Here is a 15,793-nt window from a genome sequence, read left to right on the forward strand (position 1 = left end):
ATACGATTAAAGTTTCAGAAACCATATCCTGAAAATAGTTTTCATACGTCATTAAAACTGAAAGCAGATAGGTGAAATGCATTTATTTAAAACAGTTTAGGTACTTATACTCCACAATCGTCGTACCAATAAAGTAAATTGATTTCAACATGGCAGACAAATCTGTGCAATCCGTTAAGTAGATAGACACTTGTTAACTTTAAAGCTGTAAGGACCATACATTTATGTTCATGTCACAGCGCAAAATATCAGTAAAAACGCGTAGGCAATGCACAGATATTTTGTTTACTATGAGTTTTGCTGATATAAATCAGCTTCATTGCATTTTTAATTAACCTTCTTAGTTTGAACATCAAAGGGAAACGTTAATTGAAGGTATAAAAATACAACTGCAAAGAAGATAAACAGCACACAGCAGAAGACAGAATTGACAACTGGAATAAGATCGGGAAAACGCGCTGTCGGTTTGTAGATGAAAGGCAGGATGAATAGGAATACGCTCGTCAAAATGGAAGCCCAAAACTAAACAATTCAGAAAAAATTAGGATTTGGCTCAGAGATGAAAAATAACACAGTCTATTTGATATGATTTAACTGGTCTTCATTAATTTGATGAGGTTCATCAAAACTACCTAATTGGAGCAGAATACATTATAAAGATGTAGTGCTACCAGGTGTTGTGTTTAAATTGCTTATTTAATAATCCTCACAACAAGAATGTTCAAATCATAGACATCATTAAAATTAGCTTTACATTTGCTTACCGCTGCCAATAAAAAATTTGCAGCATGATTATGCCAATTCTTCTTGATAAAATTTATTCTCCTCACAAATGGCAGAATGGACTTTTTTCCAAAGGAATGGTAAAGTGAAGAAAGTATCAGAAAAAGGATGGTAACTGTTATTTGTTGCATAGCAAGTTTGTCTTTATACAACAATGGACTGAGACTGAGAACAGTGACATGCAGAAACCATGTTACTAAAAATGGAGGAACAACGTCGTACAGGAGACAAGCTGATCTACAAAAAAATAGCATGCCTTTATTAGAAACAAGTCATAAAGTACTGTATAAAAACTACAATGTGGTTGCCAATGTCATCAACTTACATGGCAGGAATCAGAATTGACTTTTCATGAACTTGGTAAGAAAAAAGGAAGAACACCAGTGAAACATAGACCTGGAAAATCATGCTTGCAAGTATGGTATGTAATTTTGTAATAACTTTTCTAAATAAGATGGCTTTCTTACCAGAGACAACCTTAATGTTGCTGATGTTGGACTTTTTAGAAGATGTAAGCAAGATGGTAGAGTAACAAAAAGAGTGGTCCCAGCACACAATTTTAAAATAGTATCTTTTGACATAATTTCTCTAATCTTTAGCACCTGAAAATATTTCCTACTTTAATATAACAAATTATTATTGAATTAAATAAAGGTAAAAAATAATGTTATTGAAATGTCGCCACTCACTTACTGGTGAAATGGAACACCATAAGTTTGCAACCTTATCTTCGTACAATCCCCGGTCAACAGGAAATAATCTATTCAGAACTTGGAGCATCGAGTCCGTGCTTGAAAGGTATGGCATCCAGAGAATTCCAAATGAAACAATTACTGTAATCCCCAGCATACCAAGCATAAAAATGCTGGAAATTACATTGCAAAAGAACTTTAATTTAAAGGTAAACTTTTAATGTATAAATGTACAAACTGTACAATTTTCTAAAGCGTGTTTCTATTACCTTTTTATCCAATTTCTTTTTTTTAATGCTACACCCAATAGAAAAAAGAAAACTGGCAGTGAATGAAAAAGCTCCATTTGCTTGTAGTTAAGAGATAAACAGAAGAAAACAGAACCCAGTAAAAACATCTTCTTATCAAATGCTATTACAGTCAGTATAAAAAGTCCAAGGCTAATATTGTTGTATTGAAAGTGTCCATGATCAATCAATATTAAACCCGGATAAAATAAAGTTAACAAAGCACTTGATGAAACGTTTTTCTGATTTAGAGTTTTTTGCTGTGAGCTCCTGTAGCAAAGGATTATAGCTGGGAAAAGTATGAGACAATCTCCAAATAACACTGTGTATCTCATGAAAAGCTTGTGGCTATAACCTTCCATGCCTCGTGATGTATCAAGTTCAACCCATTGATTATCAATCAGTGATGCCCTGGTAAATATGTATATAGTGGTGGTAAAAATATGAATATCTAAAGATGTGTAACAAGAAATAATATGACCTTTTCTGTTAAAGTTAAATTTGTTCGGTTAAGTATAACCAATCACAATTGCCTTAAGTTTACTTCACATTTAGTGAGGAACTTACATATATCCACACAACCAACTGTGATATGCTGTAAGTGGAGGATAGTCAAGGCCCCAGTATTGTAAATCATTTAAAGATGAATTGGTGTACCACTCAGCTACAGGCAAATTATAAGTCACTTCTTGCCAGTGTCTTTGGGCTTCGTAGTCCCCATACATTGGTGGCTTACGTTCTCCTACACACATAAATCTTGCAAAATGAGTTTCACTCATAAAACTGTATGCAGAGTGCATTAAAATTGCTTTTTTAACACTGTAGGCTTAGTAACACAACTTATTATGCTAAGAATAACTTATCAGTTATTTTTTTCAGTTATCTTGCAAGCTAAGTAATAAGTATGGCAAATCAATTACCTGAATAGGAACCAAGCGCTACACACCACCTAACAAGGATAGAGCTGAAGAGATGTATCAACACGCCATTTAAGCCGTGCGTCAAAACGTATGCGGTAGCATGCATGGCAATTTTTCTGCTGTTTGTTTCACACAATGTTTATGTGTACAAGTGCAACTAACTGCATTCATGACTACGTGTCAAAAATTATTTAAAAAAATTGTTTTTGTTATAGGGAAACCCCCAAAGAAGCTTCCATTTATTTTTTTAATTTAAAATCGTATTGTATTTTTCATGAACGTATTTTTATTTTCTTATCTTATTCTTTTAAAACAGCGTAAGCGCAATACATGTTTTGTGCTTTACACAAGCAATGACGAAAAGTAAACGATACGAGTTTGGTGCAGCTTGAAACCCCGGAATTTAATGAACTGCTAATAAAAATGTGGTACAAAGTACCATTTCAACAATTTTTATCTGTTGATATTGCAATTGGAGTTTGGGTTGTAACAAAGTTGTACCAGGCAAGCTTTGGTATCATACTGCAATTCTAACTATTAATAGACATAGGTAGCTTTTTTCGGGGATTAATACTTTTGCATTGTTTATTAAATAGCTTAATTAATTAATTCATACCTACTGTAAATCAAAAGCATATACAATGAATATAGCTACAAATCATATAGAAATTCCTTTGTGGCTATTAGCATATTTCACCGGAGGAAATCATCCGTTCAAAGCCGTTTTTGACTTTTCCCTGCTTCTTGTGAAGCGAACTTAAATGTTATAACTTTAGAACCTAATTCAAATCTAAGTTCAATTAAAACCCCAAATCTGTAAATAGCTAAATATCATAACTGCTGGCACTTAACCTAATAGCCTATCTTTACCAACGAGTTGTGTCACTTACTTACAGTGCAATAGTCACTCTCATCATTTTTATGCATTCTAGCCTATAACAGTATGAGGCAGTCTAAGCTTATGCATAGGGCCATAGGCTGGGACAGTCGAAAATTGTTAATTGTTGTGTTAGAGCAGTGTTTCTCAACCTTTTTAGCCCACGGACTATTTTCCCATTAGCATAAGTATTCGAGGACTCAGGTTATAGGAATAAAAAATAAGTTAGTTCAACGCTAAAACAGTAAGATAAAAAAGCAGAAGCGGTTTGTTTATGGCACATATGCACTATAAATGTTGTTCTGGAACTTGTTTCACACGTTTGTCGAAATCAGGAATTATGCTCGTCAATGTATGGCGAAGGCTAACGTCTAGTGAGTTGTTGTTGTTGTCACGATGCTGCGTTGTTGATCTGATGCTGACTCCTGTTTCAGAAGGCTGCTACTCAGTTGTTTGTTACCTTCGCTCATATATTAAAGGAAAAACAAGTACGACCTTCTTACTTCAAGTCTTTTATCGAACTGATGTCCTGCGCTCAGACAGTGCAAAACGGAAAAGAGGCAGTAAAACGAACTAACAGTGCTTAAATAAACATGTGCTGGGAGCACCGCGAGAGCGCCATCCAGCGACAAACAAACAAAACACCCAACGGCCGCTACATACATCTTTCCTTCCCGGCAAGAAAATAAGAGGGCGGAAAGCGATGAGGATAACACATAATGCGAACTAATAAAACAAAACTGAGATCTAACAAGCACAACTCACATTTTACAAATTTGGGATTATCTCAGCGCCACTGTGTCAACCTATCGTGCAAAAAGAACAATTGTGAGTATGGCAGTAGCGCCAGCAGCGGGAAGGACGTCACCTTCCCAAAAACAGCCACTATGTGTACAGTGTACACCATAACAAAAGAATGCAAAGGAATAATTCTCCACGACAGGAGTTCGCCGTCAGAGAGCATGGCAATTAATGCCGGTAAAATCATGGCAATTAGTGCCGTTAAAAGCATGGCAATTAGGGCCATTAAGATTAGTGTGATAACACAATCGGCAATAGAACGCTATTATACGTAACACCAGATCGTGTGGATTTTTATCAAAGGTTATAATAAGCCCTTGATAAGCACGACAAAATGACAGCTGGGCAATAATCTTTGGTGTAATATTCAAGTTACCCTTGGTAGGCGTAAAAAAAATACACAACAAATGGAAACGCTTATAAATAAACAAAACGCAAACACACATTCACCACTTAGTGTTGGAACACCGCGCAGGCCTCTCGAATGACCTTCCACGCGTCGTGCACTGTTCAGCATGCTGGTTCTCCGCCACCCTCGCATCCGGGGTCAAACAAAGTTTCAACAACACCATCGTTCCGCGGTGGCTTGCAGTTAAAAGCTCGATGAACAAACCTTGCATGGGTTGTAGACATGTCTTCAGAGTTGTAGTCGGAGGTCACCAGAATATATGGCGAAGGCTAACGTCTAGTGAGTTGTTGTTGTTGTCACGATGCTGCGTTGTTGATCTGATGCTGACTCCTGTTTCAGAAGGCTGCTACTCAGTTGTTTGTTACCTTCGCTCATATATTAAAGGAAAAACAAGTACGACCTTCTTACTTCAAGTCTTTTATCGAACTGATGTCCTGCGCTCAGACAGTGCAAAACGGAAAAGAGGCAGTAAAACGAACTAACAGTGCTTAAATAAACATGTGCTGGGAGCACCGCGAGAGCGCCATCCAGCGACAAACAAACAAAACACCCAACGGCCGCTACAAATGCACATCTGATATCATCTTCCGGTTGAAGTTGGTTCTGGTACTTGGTTTTAACCATAGCCACTGTTGAAAATCCAGCTTCACACAAGTATGTAGTCGGAAAAGGCAAAAGAGCTGTTGCTGCTTGTTTGCAGAGGTCAGAAAATTAGGTTCCTCCGACAGAACATTCGCCCAAAATTAAGTCAGAGAAACAATTTTGAACTTGTACCTCCATAGCTATCGACTTTGCAGTTCAATCAACTGTTCCCAATGCAGTCTATTTCTGAATGAGCCTCTAATGCTGACACCTAAAAAGGACTTCGTACCCAGTTAAATATCTTGTTATAATTGTGGGAAGGATTATATCAATCCAGCTCAGCAACAAATGTATTGAGGCGCTCTGGAAAGATTCGACGAATACCGCGCAAATCAACATTTTTCTCCTTAACAAATAAGTTCAACGCTGAAAAAGCAGCCATCTTCCCACTTTCCATTCGATGTATCCAGATATGTATCCATATCTTTGAACGCATCAACGCTTTCTGTTACATTTAAAATATTTTTGTCTTTTCCCTTCATAGAGCCATTCAATTGGTTCATATGGCTGAAAAAATCAGCTAAGAAAAGCAATTTGGCAATCCATTTGTCATCGCTAAAGCGACCAACAAATTCATGTTTCTGTTCTTTCAAAAAGTAGTTGATTCATCTAGGTTAGCCACTCTTTCCAGCATCTTTCCTCGCGATAACCAACGAATGTTTGAATGGAACAGAAGCCCATTGAGTTCTGTTCCCATTTTGTCACATAATACACGAAATATACGAGTGTGCAAGGGACGAGATTTAATAAAATTGACCACAGAAACAACTTCTTTGAAACTATGGCAAGGTCTTCTGGTATCCCTTTTGCTGCCAGATTTTCTCTGTCGAGAAGACAATGAACAACTGAAATGTTTTTGTTTTCCTTTTTCACGAAACTCATTAAGCCTCTTTTTACTTCCCATCATAGACGGAGCGCCATCAGCGCAAACAGACACACAGTCAGACCACTCAAGCTTATGTTCTTTAAAGAATGAATCCATTTTCTTAAATATTTGATCTCCAGTGGTATTTTTGGCTAGTGCACGGCAAAACAAAAACTGCTCCTCATAGTCATTCGTGTCAACATATCGCACAAACACCATGAGCTGTGCATCATTCCCGATATCTCGAAAGAAAGAAAAAAAGGTGCTGACACTTGGGAACTCCTTTCAAAAAAACAGAAAAAAGAGGGTGATTCGCGCACCAGGATTTGGAAAAAGAAGAAGAGAACAAAAGAATTAAAGAATTGGATTGCCACCAGCGTAACAAGAGAAATAAGCAAGGTTCTTTATCAGATTATTCCAAACTACCAACAAATGGATGTCTTAATTACCAAAATTATCCAACACACCATCGTGTCTCTTGCGACCCCTACTTTTTAAGGCGAAAAGCCATCGCCAAAATTATGTCTTATGCCTAATTATATATGGTAAACTAATGGGCTTGTGGACTCACAAAAACCTTACGCGGACTCAGATGAGTCCGCGGACTCGGGGTTGAGAAACACTGTGTTAGAGTTTAAAACACTATGGTTTTTGGTATTTTGCAAAGCGTATAGTAGAAGTTTGAGTTGGAGTGCAACCAACTTACCATATATTCTGCCTTTTCTATTATGATATAGTGTAGTAAAGTTGACATGGTTCAGGCTTCCGTTTTGTGCACACCATCATGCTAGAGTTTTTTTCTTTGCGCCTACGATTTTTCATTGAAAACTGTCATACTTTCCAGTCAAGACAACTGGCTATTCAATGGTTATACCTATTTATAAGATTAATAAATTTTATTCAAACAATGATTGACAGCTATAGGATAAATTTGATAGACTTAACAAAGTTTTGACCAACCATTTTGCTTTGTAGCTTGATAGTTTCACTTGAAACATCAGATAAAATTGATCAAGCATAGCCTAGCCTTATTATCTGTTAGGTGGAAGTTTAAAAATTAGCACAGAATCATGTTGTCATTAGTTTCATTTTTGCAATCAAATACAGTATGTTGCTTCGGCTTTTACCAAGTATCATTTATTTTATAAAATAAAAAATGTTTTTTTCTAAATAAATGATACCATTCTTTGTAAAAATGCGAAATTGATGGCTGGTGTTTATGTATTTTATTTCTATTCTTTTTAAATTAACCATCAAATCAGTGCATGGTTTAATATGGCCCATTTTGTTGACAGTTTTTAACCAACTTTTTTGTGACATAAAAGTGCTAAGTTTTTATGTCACTTCCTTTTACATTTGAAAATGTAGAGAGCCTTAATGTCACAAGGTCTATGTATTCATTAGAATTTAGTATTACTATTTCGACACTCATAACATTTTAATCAACTAGACACAAAAGAAAAACCTAACAATATGCTTCACCCTATCAAAGTTGCTCCTTATTGTGGCATGTCATGTAGCAACCACAATCCAAATAATGTATTATTATATTGACTGGCACGATTAAGAATAAATTTTGTTTACTTTACACAGTCTATGATTGGCCTGTGCAGAAGTGGATTGTGTCTTTTCAATAGAACTCTAGTGTCTAAGTTACATTTAGCAAAAATGGCAAAACCACGGGTTGTTTTTGTGCTCGGTGCACCTGGGTCTGGAAAAGGAACACAATGTGAAAAAATTGTGCAGGTAATTTTGTTTTATGAGGTAAAGATGCATTGAGAAAATATTTATAACCAAATTAATAATAAATTAGTTTGTTGAAATACATGCCAGATTTGTCTTTGAAAAAACATGTATTATTTATATAGCAAAAACACAATATCTCCCAAAAATTCATGAATAGATATTCAAACAGATATACTTGGTTGGGAAATGTATTGTATGAATGTTTACCAGACATATTCAATTGACAGCATTTTGGCTATACCCATTTGTCAGCTGGAGACCTTCTTCGACAAGAAAGAAATGACCCTGCATCTGAAGTTGGTCAACTGATACACAATTACATAAAAGAAGGAAAAATTGTTCCAGTTGAAATTACTTGCGGACTTATAGAAAAGGTATTATCTATTAAAAACTATGGACAATGTAAGAGTACAATACCATAAAAAGTTCTACTAGAATATACAGTTTCTAGTGGTTACAACTTGGTTTTGTTGGTCCACTTAGTAACCGTACCACTCCATGGCGAATTTGACCAATATCTTTCGCATCCACTCGAACCAAGTGAACCTATATATTTCAATAGTGAAAAAGTATTAATTTGAAGATATTCGTTATGCATATTTCTGGATTATTAAGCATATTTAGATCGGTACCTTTTTAAGCTGACTTCTATGAAACTTTAGGCAATGGTTAAAAGTGGAAAAAGCAAGTTTTTAATTGATGGCTTTCCTCGTAATCACGATAACCTGAGTGGTTGGAATGAGCAAATGGGAGAGAAAGCCGAAGTTGCTTTTGTATTATTTGTTGAATGTCCTGAAGAGGTAAACATATATTGGGATTAAAAGTTCCACAGGAAATTTTTTGTGATCATAAGGATAGACTATGTTAGTGAATGTTCATCACTACTGTTTACAATATTCCTCTGCCAAATTTGACTGTTGCCAGGTCTGCACGGAAAGAATCCTAAAGAGAGGGCAATCAAGTGGTCGTACAGATGACAACATTGAAAGTTTACGAAAGCGCTTCAATACTTATACAAAAGAAACTGTTCCAATTGTTAGGCATTATGACCAGCTTGAAAAAGTGCGAAAAATTAATGGCGGTACTGGACGTACACCAGACGAGGTACTGCATATTCATTGTATATCATTTATCCACAGGCAATTTGCTTTCAGTAATACACATTTTCTCAGGTTTGCTGTAAATGAGTGAATATTATTACAATCTTTTTATGTTTAATAAGAAAATATACAGTATAATCGCTTTTGTAACACTTAAATATTGTATTCACACTGCTCTTTTTGTTTGTTTTTTTAGGTTTTTGAAGATGTTAAACAAATGTTTCAATGACAGAATAAAGATGATGTTACTTAAACGTTTTTGTTTGCGTATATCTAAATTTTTACTTAAATACCTTTAATGCAAATATATATGCTTCTTAGAGAAAGTTTGTATTAGACGCCATTATTTAATCTTGTAATCATGTACCATAACCTGTTTTTATACCCAGAGATTGCTGATTTTTTATTGCTAAATTGCAAATTGCTTCAATATGTATTTTACTATTTACTCATAGCAAAAAAAAACACTACTGACAAAAACAAACCATCAGCATACAGTTGCGTTCCGAAAATACTGCAAATTTTTCTGTAAAAAGTTTGCAATACATTACTTGAACATTATGCAGTGCTATATTTTCAATGTTCCATGTTATCGTAAAATTTATACTAACATTGGTATTAATTACACAATTACCGTACCCTTGCATGCAAGGAATATTTGCATTTTTTAATTGGATGTATTTAACTGTAGCTGCAGAATATCTTGTACCACATACTTGCTTTTCTTCATTAATAACTGCTAAAGAAATACAATGAGTTACTTTTTTGACTGATTTATGGTGCATTTTTATAAAGAAAATTGGTGAAATTATTTTTAAAAACTCGGTTTATAGTATTTTATAGAAACGCATAGTAATACTCTATTGTTTAAGATGCAGATTGAAATTGCATCTTGTTATGCATACATTTTCAAATTACTTGATAACTTAAGTTTAAAAACCACTCAAGCTTACCTTGTCCTTGTTTAGCTGGTGCAAGTTTGGTTTGGTTAAGCAGAAAATATCTGGTACGATCACTGACGACAGTGTACTGATAAAGTACAACTTGATGTATTGCATGTGAGAATTACCTGTCCCATCAATTGTAAAGAGATTTGCTTTATTAACTACCGTATATATACACCTTGCGACGCAAAAGCGATTGCGTTTCTTTTTGAAGCCCATGTTGTTTTCAAAAGATCGAAAATTCTCCCAATTTGCATTCAGTCATTGAATCACGTGATTTTCGATTTAGCAATATTGTTCAGTCATACATAGTACGCAGCAAGTCATCTGGTTTCGTGATATCTTTCAGTAAACGACGTGCATTAGCTTGCGTAGGCTAGATGAGTAACGAAACTGTATACTAAATGCTGTCTTTTGCGCCTACTGCTTTACGTAAAGCGTATAGGGAAACTCGGTTGCAATGTTTGTTTAACAGAGAAATCCATTATGTCACTTATGCGGAAGTTGATCCTGGTAAACTTTCAAACCAGCTGTCGTACAGAATGTAATTCTGAAAATATTAATGAAGCGAATGGCGGGTATAGTACCTCTCAGTAATTAGTTTTTGTGATTGCAAGTTATTGCACATGGCAGGCCTATAGCTCAGGCCAGGTTAGGTGATGAGACGTCATACTGAACTTAATTTGAGTAAATTGTTATGTAAATCATCGCAAATTAGCGACCTTAAAAGCTAGCCAAGAACTGATTTTAGGACAAGTTTCGTATGTATTGATCATAAATATTATCTTAAAATATCAAAATTATTGATAAACATTTGTTTTTGCCATGCTAGTACACAAGATAAATCCCATAACAGTTCAATTATTTCGGCGTAGGATTAGGAATACGTGATCGCTGTGATGAATAATAACTGTTGGTGTGCGTTTAAACAAGACTTGACTGATATCAGAGTTCAAAGAAGCTATTGCTGCCAGGCAAGCATTACCACAGTTGTGCAATATTTTTTGACGTCAGTTGCAGGCAGGTGAAACTTTAAGATTATGCGTCACACCTGATGAATCTGATTATAGAGTAGTTATATCTATAAATGGCATTTGCCGCTGTCATTTGTAACGCACAACTTAATTGAATCTATAATCGTTAAACCTTGATTTTTTGATATAACGTGTTACTGGAAGATTAAACAACTTTATCTCGCTAATACTGTTTATTAACGTATATACATTTTAGATTAAAACATTAACTATGGGCATTTTTATCACTAAACTTCGAACATATCCTTAATTTATGCTATGTCAAGTCCTACACTGCTGGTGAAAGTCTGTGTTTTGGGGGACTCAGGTGTCGGCAAGACTTGCATTACAACCCGTTTTGTTCAAGATACTTATGATCCTGTCTTTCAGCCAACAATAGGAGCTGCGTTTTCATCCCGACATGTTTATGCTCCTGAGGGCACTCTATATAAACTACAAATTTGGGATACGGCCGGACAAGAAAGGTAATTTAGATTCTGTTTAGATAGCACTGTCTGGATCAGTAGTTTTTTTTTTGATAGAAAAAGTTGCAGATAAAATAGTGACTTCAAGCTACTTTCATGTTTAGCTGTATTTTATTAGGCTTTTATATACCAGATACAAGTCTCTCACACCCATGTATTACCGAAGCGCAGACGTTGCTATTATCACTTACGACATTACGGCTCGTGAAAGTCTGTTTCAGGGAGCGGCTGCTTGGCTTCGTGATATTCGCGATCACGGTCCACCTGACGTGCTGCTGGCCGTAGTTGGAAATAAAACAGATTTGTCGGAAAGCACGAGGCAAGTTCATCGGCACGAAGGACGTAAATTTGCGAAGGAAATCGGCGCTATATTCTATGAAACCAGCGCAAAGACTGGTGAAAATGTTTCAGATGTATTTCTTGATATCTGTGCCGAACTGGAAGGAAAGAAGGGACTTAAACTGATGAATAAGTCGCCCAAAGACTTGATACCTATTGCTGCCTTGGTCGATCAGAAAAAATTTTCTTTTCCATTCAACGGAAAATTACAACTAAATCCACACACAGATGCCGGAAGTCAAAAGAAAAACTGCTGCTCTTTATAGTTTACATTATTTATCAATTACTATGTAATTTTGACGCAAAATATTTGCAACTATTCCGACTCGGGTATTTTTGCTTTTACTCAAGACTTACTTTGATCTTTGCCACCTATTGCCACCTTTTATTTTTTTTGGTTTCTGTAAATCATGTTGACCTAGGTTACTTTAGCGGCATGAGGGATTTCAGGCTTGAATATAAGTTAATAACCGTCCTAACCTCAAAGTATTAACAACAGACTTGACTATTAAAGTTTTGCTGCATAAATTCGAGACGTTTCCATTATAAAAATATAGGATACTTAGTTGACCAGGGATTAAAAGGATTCGAAAGTTTCTTATCTGATGTCACGCGTGTTGTACGGCGTAGGCTCCTCGTAGTCATATAGGCCTATATGTCTTAGTTGAATTATATAGGCCTCATTATCTTGTTTAAGTAAAAGTTTGAAATTGTATTTTAAATATATACGACGTAGCCTTATGTTTGCAAATAAGTGTTTACGGCCAAACCAAACGTAGGCCTACTAAAATACAAAATTCTTGTAAATCGAGTCACCGCCAATACAATGTTGCTTTGTTGAATACTGAGTTGCGTGACAGATATACGGAAACGTATGAGCTAATAGGCTATGACATACAGTACCACAACTTTAATTAGCTTATCAATCAGCGTTACCTTTCGAGATATAAGCATATGACTCACATTATGAGTATATAGAACAGATAGTGCTTCAGGTATAATTCGTGTTTCTTTTTCTGTGTGGTGGGTTTTGTTGAATGACCACCTAACTTTAAAACGTGAACTTAAGGAATTGTCAGGTAGCTGATTACAATTGTAAAATTCTGCCAACAAGTGACAGCAGAGCTGTAAAACTCACTTGCTACGTGCAAGTTGATGTGGGTGCATTATTATTAGCGCCTTCCTGCTGATAACAGTTATCCTTTCACTGAGCAGACGATTTGCTACTTTTTTGAAAAATAAGTTAGATTGTGCTTTGTGATGAACAATTTTCAAATTTTCTTGCGAGAAAGCTAGAAGTAGACAATTAACATCAGGACAGGCCCCAATCAGAGAGTTGGCCGAAAAAACTAAACTTTGTATAAAAGAGGTCAGCAACCTGCGCACACAAACTTTAACTAAATTCGCTTACTCACCTCAGCTACAAACAGTTACAATTGTTCTAATTATACGTATAGTGACGCTGGCATTTGTATTAAGCTTATGAAATGTTTTCAATAAGGAAATTCAGCTAAATAAACTATTCGTACCCCAATTTCAGCAGCATGGTCAGTTACGCGTGGTGCATTTGATCAGTGAATTCTTGTGCGGACATGCGCAGAAGTATTACATATAGCCTGTAGGTAATAGATATATAGCAGGGGTTCCCAACCGGTGGTACGCGGGAGCTTTTCAGGTGGTACGCGAGCAGCTCTCCGTTGCATGCGATATACAGTATAGTAGTATAACAATTTAATTTTGAGTTGCTAAAATATGCGAACAACACTTTTATTTCTTTCCGTACTAAATTCTCTGCACTCAGTAAGCTACTTTTGTCGATCTTGCTCCCTGCTGTCATTGTTATTAATACAATGCTGCTGTGCGAATATTGGATCAAATTAGTTGTTTTGAAAATAGTGGTACGTGTTGACAATCCGTGGTGACTAAGTGGTACGAGAACATAAAAAGGTTGGGAACCCCTGGTAGAAAGCGTATAGATAACATATACATCCTAGTATGAGGCCTACGCAGACATATTGTACCTATAGGCTTTGAGATATAATTAATCCAGCAAGAACTGTAGCCGTTAAGTTGTGGTAATTATTTTTCAATCATGCAATGATTTCAGTTTATGTAATAAACCGACAAGGTTTAGCGTCTAATTGGGCAAAGATTAACCCTGTTCATTGGACTAAGAAACTTAGCGACCCAGCAGCAGTTATGACAAGTACATTTTTTCCGCATTTCAGTATGCCTATACAATACAAAGAAAATCGCTAAATTTAGAACTTCCGGGCTGTTTATTTTAGTAATAGTGATTGTGAAACTCAGACAAGCAAAGGCACACGTTTTAGTAAAAGCAATACGTACGAGGTATGATTGCAGCAAAGAGGTTTGATGCAAAATCCGTAATATTTCTGGAGAGAAATCAAGAATCTTGTTGAATACAGTGCAGTAAATTGGGCGTTAAATATAGCAACCTATAGTCAGTATATAAATATATTGCAGTTTGGTTAACAGTTCCGATAATTTCTACTTTTTATGGACTAATTTTATAGCATGTCTAATTGCTATGCTGTGAAAGTGTGCGTGTTGGGAAATAGCGGAGTGGGCAAGTCGTGCGTTGCTGTACGATTTGTTCAAGATACGTTTGACTCTAAAATATGCAGTACTATTGGAGCTGCATTTCTTACCAAATTCATGTCATCTTCAAATGAATGTAGTTATAAATTACAAATATGGGATACCGCTGGCCAAGAAAGGTATTTTCAGCATAACTAATGCTCTTGTTGAAAATCGCAGTTTGAAAGCAACCTTTCAAATATAGTTTCATTTTATTGACACGGGTTTTTCTTTTGATAACAAACTTTTCTCTCTAAGTTGTGGTGATGTGGTCATGACTACGTACGTTACAAGTCATTTTCATGCTTATTCTTCGAAATCAGTCTTAAAACTTAATTTTGTCAAAAATAAATTCACCTCGGGTTATTGAATTTCATCAGTGGTAGTAAGTAATTGTTAATAGCCATCAAGGGTTTTTGCTGTTTAAAAATGTTGTTGCTTTGAACAGATACAAATCCTTGGCCCCCATGTACTACCGTGGTGCTTCCGTCGTTCTTCTTGTTTATGATATCACGAAAAGAGAGAGCTTGACCGAAGGAATTCGTGATTGGGTTCGAGAACTTCGAGAGAAAGGTCCGGCTGATCCGATACTGGCCCTCGTGGGAAACAAAATTGACATCGGCGAAGATCTGCGAGAAGTTGATACCGAAGAAGCTCAGGAATATGCAAATAAAATTGGGGCTATTTTTTACGAGGCCAGCGCAAAAACTGGGCATAATATTTCAAGTTTATTTACAAACATCTGCTTGCGTTTGGATATGCGAGATAAAGGTGGACTAACGCCTATACATGGCATGGGTCCGGCGCAACAAATTTCACACAAAAGTCAAAATGACAAAAAGAAACCTTCCAGATGGAAATTTGGAAGTGGGAAAGCGAATGTGATGAACTCACATCAACCCTTGTCACGAAGACAAACCCTAAAAGTGGAAGAGTACAATTCTCAAGAAAGTGACCCATTACGTTGCAATATTTGATGACGCTCACATTTTTTTCTTTTTGTCATAAACAGTATTATCAAAATGTTAATGTTGTGCAGAAAAGAGTTGGTTAATGTAAAATTATGCGGCATAGCCTACGTATATACAATACATAAAACCTTGCTTGTAACGACAGTAAAAGCTCGTCAACCCAACTTTGCTCGGCTCGGAGTTTTGGACAATTCAAAGTAACAGGTCCCATACAATTTTCTTAGAATCGTTTGCCAATTATATCAGGTTCGTAATATAACTTACCAATTATATTATTCAGTATAACTCAAAGTATTCAAAGTTGATCCCTTCAGTTTC

At 35.9% G+C, this 15,793-nt stretch overlaps 4 protein-coding genes and 1 long non-coding RNA gene across 5 annotated transcripts; 2 read left to right on the plus strand and 3 right to left on the minus strand.

Annotated features, from left to right (window-relative positions):
* Positions 1-68: 68 nt before the first annotated feature.
* Positions 69-2,918, minus strand: LOC143459385 (dolichyl pyrophosphate Man9GlcNAc2 alpha-1,3-glucosyltransferase-like). The gene is made up of 8 exons (XM_076956524.1): positions 2,683-2,918; positions 2,330-2,504; positions 1,745-2,173; positions 1,477-1,648; positions 1,251-1,385; positions 1,109-1,179; positions 765-1,020; positions 69-522 (listed from the first exon to the last, which is right to left on the minus strand). The coding sequence occupies exons 1-8, from the start codon at positions 2,786-2,788 to the stop codon at positions 328-330; spliced, it is 1,539 nt and encodes a 512-aa protein (XP_076812639.1). The 5' UTR covers positions 2,789-2,918; the 3' UTR covers positions 69-327.
* Positions 2,919-3,100: 182 nt separating this feature from the next.
* On the minus strand, positions 3,101-4,224 carry LOC143459387 (uncharacterized). The gene is made up of 2 exons (XR_013117758.1): positions 4,063-4,224; positions 3,101-3,984 (listed from the first exon to the last, which is right to left on the minus strand). It is a non-coding gene; the product is annotated as an uncharacterized LOC143459387 (long non-coding RNA).
* A 3,644-nt stretch (positions 4,225-7,868) lies between these two features.
* Positions 7,869-9,895, plus strand: LOC143459386 (UMP-CMP kinase-like). The gene is made up of 5 exons (XM_076956525.1): positions 7,869-8,022; positions 8,250-8,396; positions 8,685-8,822; positions 8,947-9,126; positions 9,319-9,895. Exons 1-5 carry the CDS (start codon positions 7,873-7,875, stop codon positions 9,349-9,351), a joined length of 648 nt encoding a protein of 215 aa, XP_076812640.1. The 5' UTR covers positions 7,869-7,872; the 3' UTR covers positions 9,352-9,895.
* On the minus strand, positions 9,466-10,650 carry LOC143458937 (uncharacterized). Its single transcript, XM_076955848.1, has 4 exons — positions 10,245-10,650; positions 10,076-10,165; positions 9,674-9,861; positions 9,466-9,495 (listed from the first exon to the last, which is right to left on the minus strand). Exons 1-4 carry the CDS (start codon positions 10,321-10,323, stop codon positions 9,466-9,468), a joined length of 387 nt encoding a protein of 128 aa, XP_076811963.1. The 5' UTR covers positions 10,324-10,650.
* Positions 10,651-10,865: 215 nt separating this feature from the next.
* LOC143458938 (uncharacterized) lies at positions 10,866-15,766 on the plus strand. The gene is made up of 4 exons (XM_076955849.1): positions 10,866-11,564; positions 11,698-12,168; positions 14,435-14,644; positions 14,953-15,766. Exons 1-4 carry the CDS (start codon positions 11,359-11,361, stop codon positions 15,479-15,481), a joined length of 1,416 nt encoding a protein of 471 aa, XP_076811964.1. The 5' UTR covers positions 10,866-11,358; the 3' UTR covers positions 15,482-15,766.
* The last annotated feature ends 27 nt before the right edge of the window (positions 15,767-15,793 follow it).

Source organism: Clavelina lepadiformis, chromosome 5 (genome assembly GCF_947623445.1).
Source record: "Clavelina lepadiformis chromosome 5, kaClaLepa1.1, whole genome shotgun sequence".
Classification (NCBI taxonomy): Eukaryota; Metazoa; Chordata; class Ascidiacea; order Aplousobranchia; family Clavelinidae; genus Clavelina; species Clavelina lepadiformis.

Bases quoted from the DNA above. Each gene is read 5' to 3' on its own strand.
- LOC143458938 (XM_076955849.1), top strand. From the start codon at position 11,359: ATGTCAAGTCCTACACTGCTGGTGAAAGTCTGTGTTTTGGGGGACTCA. The intron at 12,169-14,434 runs GTTTACATTATT...TATGGACTAATT, and splicing joins AAAAACTGCTGCTCTTTATA to TTATAGCATGTCTAATTGCT. The intron at 14,645-14,952 runs GTATTTTCAGCA...TGCTTTGAACAG, and splicing joins GATACCGCTGGCCAAGAAAG to ATACAAATCCTTGGCCCCCA.
- LOC143459385 (XM_076956524.1), bottom strand. From the start codon at position 2,788: ATGCATGCTACCGCATACGTTTTGACGCACGGCTTAAATGGCGTGTTG. The intron at 1,649-1,744 runs GTAATAGAAACA...TGTAATTTCCAG, and splicing joins AAAAGAAATTGGATAAAAAG to CATTTTTATGCTTGGTATGC. The intron at 1,180-1,250 runs GTAAGAAAGCCA...ATGATTTTCCAG, and splicing joins CAACATTAAGGTTGTCTCTG to GTCTATGTTTCACTGGTGTT.
- LOC143458937 (XM_076955848.1), bottom strand. From the start codon at position 10,323: ATGCAAATTGGGAGAATTTTCGATCTTTTGAAAACAACATGGGCTTCA. The intron at 10,166-10,244 runs GTGTATATATAC...CAATACATCAAG, and splicing joins AATCGCTTTTGCGTCGCAAG to TTGTACTTTATCAGTACACT. The intron at 9,862-10,075 runs GTAAGCTTGAGT...GTATTTCTTTAG, and splicing joins ACCAGCTAAACAAGGACAAG to CAGTTATTAATGAAGAAAAG.
- LOC143459386 (XM_076956525.1), top strand. From the start codon at position 7,873: ATGATTGGCCTGTGCAGAAGTGGATTGTGTCTTTTCAATAGAACTCTA. The intron at 8,397-8,684 runs GTATTATCTATT...ATGAAACTTTAG, and splicing joins CTTGCGGACTTATAGAAAAG to GCAATGGTTAAAAGTGGAAA. The intron at 9,127-9,318 runs GTACTGCATATT...TTGTTTTTTTAG, and splicing joins CTGGACGTACACCAGACGAG to GTTTTTGAAGATGTTAAACA.